General features: G+C 47.4%; 1 protein-coding gene across 1 annotated transcript in view; it reads left to right on the top strand.

Annotated features, from left to right (window-relative positions):
• Positions 1-4,325, top strand: part of DAB2IP (DAB2 interacting protein) — a 140,943-nt gene that overhangs the window by 103,832 nt on the left and 32,786 nt on the right. The window contains exons 4-5 of the mRNA XM_009322128.1: positions 337-435; positions 2,661-3,215. Coding sequence (XP_009320403.1) covers positions 337-435; positions 2,661-3,215 — 654 coding nt within the window. The remainder of the gene's footprint in view (positions 1-336; positions 436-2,660; positions 3,216-4,325) is intronic.

The following is a 4,325-nucleotide window of genomic DNA, read 5'->3' as shown; positions in this document are numbered from 1 at the left end:
TGCCGAGTGGTTGCAATTTATCTTTAGTTCATCTAAGGATTTGCTCTCTCTCAGTTGTGGAACTTGGTGGTTTAAAGCGTCGCGTGCATGGGGCCCATTATCTAGTGTTTTTCTGGTGTGGAAGAGAAGTAATTGGAATTTGCTTCTATGATTATTTCTGTGACATACAGAGTTGCCCTGTTTTTCCACTAGCCTTAGGGGCTGTTGCTTCATGCTTGGGTAAAGCTGTTTACTTAAAAAAAAAATCCACTGGCATCTTTCCTAACTCCCCCTCTCCCCCCAAATCACAGTCTGCAGTGTGCTGGTCAAGACATAATCCTGTTCCTTTCCCTGTAGGTGACGACTTCATCAGGAAGTAAGTGCTTCTCGTGTCGTTCTGCAGCAGAGCGAGATAAATGGATGGAAAACCTGCGGCGTGCCGTGCACCCGAACAAGGTAGTGGCTTTGAGGAATTGCCTCTGTTATAGTTCAGTTCCTCGTTATTACATTTTATAGCCCAGTGCATAGTAGCAGCAGGAGATGTATTGTCATTTTGGTGAGTAAGTGTAACTATGGGTCAGCCTTTTTCCATATTGCTTTCTTCCACAATTATATTTACAGGCAAGTGCCAATTATTTCTTCCCCTCTTTTCTCAGCACATGCTGCTTCAGCTGTTGCTAAGAATTGATCAGACCTGAGGAATCTTCAGTCTTGCTCTGTTACTGATGATACTTGGCATTTATGTAGGACTTTCCACCTCCCAAAAGCTCTGGGACAGATGTCAGGTAGCTGCCAGCAAAGTTACAAGACTGAATAGTCTAAAGAGTTCACATATCACACTTCTGACTCTGGTAGTACTCGCCGTGTCTGCTTTAGCAATGGAGCAACTCAGATGCCCATCGCAGCGAGTTCTCTGAGGTTGTAGTGGAACGTAGCTTTCCTTTCTCCAGTCAGTTCAGGTGGCAAAATCATCCTCTCCGGGATCTACAGAAACAAATCCTTCTCTTCGCTGGAACACAGGGACACCCAATATGCGGTTTTACAGCCCACTAAGACTAAGTATATCCTAAAATAAAGTCTACAGCTGCTTTTCCCTCTCTGCACTAGAGTTAGCTAACAAAGATTGATCAGGACTAATCAGCTGCAGGATTTCGCAACTGATGAGCTCAATCAACAAGTCTTTTTCTGCTGATCAGAGAAGACACAAATGGTGGGATCCTGTGAATTCATTCCTGGCATCAGAGCCACATAACTGTGCATACAAGTTAGGTCCAGGCCTGGCGGGTTGCTAAAGGAGCCCTCTGTGTCAGAGTTTATTGTTCCCAGCGCAGTGCCAAATGTCAGTGTAAAAGATTTCCTTCAATATCAGAACGGGAGCAGCGGAGGGGAGAGGTGGACTTCTGCCTCTAGCCACGTGTTCCTGCACGTGGAGTTCAGTGACCCCGGTGCTGTCCGAGTGCAGCAGCCTGGTAGTAATGATGTGAAAGAGCTGCGTAAGGTCTGTGTGGTCACACTGACCATGAGAGAAGTCCTGGGAATGTGAGTTGGGGCTGGGCACATCACTATGGCTTTGAGACGCAGTGTTCAGTGGAAATTCATTTGGAAGTGTGCCTTCATCTCAAAACATGCCATTAACTGATGGCTAACTTTCCATCTTTGCTTGAGTTCATAGACAATAAACTCTCAGTATCTGACTTGATATTTCTGTCAGGAATTCAGTGTTCTTGTATAGTTCCTGTGTGTACTTCCTGAACCTACAGTATCCCATTGTGGACTTCCAGCAGAAATGTTCCTGCCCAGACTCCTAGGCTGAGCAGAGTGAGCAGTGGTTGCTGTTTCAGTGAGGGGTTTCCAAACAAAACAGGTTACTGCAGAATCCCTAGCAGTGGTTCAGCTGCGAGTGCTTTATCTTTCAAGTTGCTCCTGCAACAAATGCCCCTGGATGTTCTTCCAGGATGAGGTCAGCGTCACTGGGGAGCTCTTAAAGATCCACAGTATCCTTTGCTCCATTATTGTTTAAAAGATATCCAAGCCAAATTTCTATTTCTGAATTGTAATGATTCTCCTGTGGAACTCACTCTGTCTCCCATAATTCCTCTCAATGTTTTAGTTGGGTGCTCTGGACTTCTGCCCTAAAATATCGTGAGGTTTTGTAAATGCTTCTTTCCCTGCCAGAGGTGGTTGCATTCCAGCCATGGACAAGGTGATCCCTGAGTGTGCGTTCAGATCCCTTTATTGTTGCTCTGTTACAGTAAAGAAAATGTACTCCAGTGCTGCTGTAAAGCAGCTGTACTAAAAAAGGAGATGGTTGTGAGACACCTGTAACATAGCTTCTCTTTTGCAAAAGCCATTAATGATCGGTGAGGTTCTTTTGGTTTCTTCTGAGGCCCTCTTGGCAGTGAATGGGAAATGGTACATTTATGATTTGGAGGGGTTTTATCTTCCTTGTTCCTTATATTAATTGGCACCAACAGACATGGAGAGCACGGTGATATTTGGAAAATTAACATAAGTAGTGTTATTATGCAAATTCCTGAGAGCCAGTATTTCCTTAAAATAAAATGTAATTAAGCCTCTGCTCATTTAGCACATCCAAAATAATGAACTCATATCTCCAGTTTTGTTGTGCTTGGCTTTGTGCTTTTTTTATTGACCTTTTTTTCTTTGCATCTTTTTTTCAGGACAACAGCAGAAGGGTAGAGAATATGTTAAAGTTATGGATTATTGAAGCCAAGGACCTGCCAGCTAAGAAGAAGTACTTGTGTGAATTATGCCTGGATGACGTTCTTTATGCACGAACTACCTGTAAATTGAAAACTGATAATGTATTTTGGGGGGAGCACTTTGAATTTAATAACCTCCCATCGCTCAAAAACATTACGGTGCACTTATACAAAGAGACTGACAAGAAGAAAAAGAAGGACAAGACCAATTTCATTGGACAGGTGAACATCTCCGTCAGCTCTGTCACGGGCCGGCAGTTTGTAGAGAAATGGTACCCAGTGGTCAGCCCCAACCCCGGTAAGGGCAAGTCCCCGGGGCCCATGATCCGCATCAAGTCACGCTACCAGAGTATGAGCATTCTTCCCATGGAGATGTACAAAGAGTTTGCCGAGTACATCACTAACAATTACATGGCGCTGTGCTCAGTGCTGGAGCCCTCGCTGAGCGTGAAGAACAAAGAGGAGATGGCTTCTGCACTGGTGCACATCCTGCAGAGTACAGGCAAGGCCAAGGTAAGACCCTTTGTCATCCATACCATCCCACCAGAGAGCAGCAGCAGCAGACTCCTGCGCTGGGTTTTGGAAATCGCCACATCAGTTGGGCTTCAGGCCTAGCCATCATTAATACACTCCAATTTTGCTTTTAATTACAAACAAGTTGGTAGCGTGTGCAGTGCGAGTTGTTTAATTAGCAAAGAGGTCGGTGGGACCACAAGATACCAACCGAGTCGTTTTTTTTCTCTCCTGGAGGCTCGGGGCCAGGCTCTTACTTTATAAACAGGCACAAATGTGAAAGTAAGCAAGAAGGCAGTTTTCAGGGGTGAAATGTAAGCAATGCTGGCTTAAGCTAAGCAGCCTGTGTGTGCTGGGTATTCCTGTGGGAACCCGGCAGGTCGCCCGCTCCGCTCCCTCCCTGTCACTGTGCTGCTGCGCTGAGCACCCAGCACCGCGGGAGCCGAACGGGAGTGAACAGCGTCTTGAGAATTTCAGAGCAAAGTCCGCTTGTGGGCACACGTGTCTGAATCAGCTCTCAGTCTTCGGGGTCTGTCCTGATGCTTTTGGAAGGGAGGCGTGAGGGGGAGCAGCAGTGCGGGAAAGCCCAGGGGTCCTGGGGTGCTCCCAGGGTGGTGCTCGTTGCGGGGTTGATGTCGGCCAACTTGCGAGTGGTGGAAGTTCAGTGTTTGTGGACCACTTTGTCTGCACATCCGTCATGGTTGGGAATCCCCCGCCAGGTCTGGGGAAGAAGCAGGCCGGGAGGAGGCAGAGAGTGGGATTTATTCCTGGTTGTGATCTGTGAGGATACAGGCAGGGTGAGCAGAGCTGGAAACCCCCTTACTGGAGAGCACAGGCAAGCACTGAGGTCCCCGGCACGTGGGGACGTGGAGTCGTGTGACCCGTCTGCTGCAGAGCATTCTTCATCCCCAGGTGGCCTGGCATGGCACAGCCGTGGTGGGCAGTGCCAGTGTCAGGAGTGCAGGAGTTAAAGCATCAGCATTTTTCTCTGTTAACGTCTCCCTGAACTCTGCAGGGGGGAGCTGGGGAAGAGCAAGATTTCCACAGCTTTTCCAGCACTGAGGAGATGTGGGCTCCTCACCTGAGGGGGAATTGCAAGGCTCTGCTTCC

The sequence above is a fragment of the Pygoscelis adeliae genome, unplaced genomic scaffold, assembly GCF_000699105.1.
Source record: "Pygoscelis adeliae isolate BGI_AS28 unplaced genomic scaffold, ASM69910v1 Scaffold114, whole genome shotgun sequence".
NCBI lineage: Eukaryota > Metazoa > Chordata > Aves > Sphenisciformes > Spheniscidae > Pygoscelis > Pygoscelis adeliae.
The sequence above is the reverse complement of the archived record's forward strand: the minus strand, read 5'-3'. Positions and strand labels throughout refer to the sequence as shown.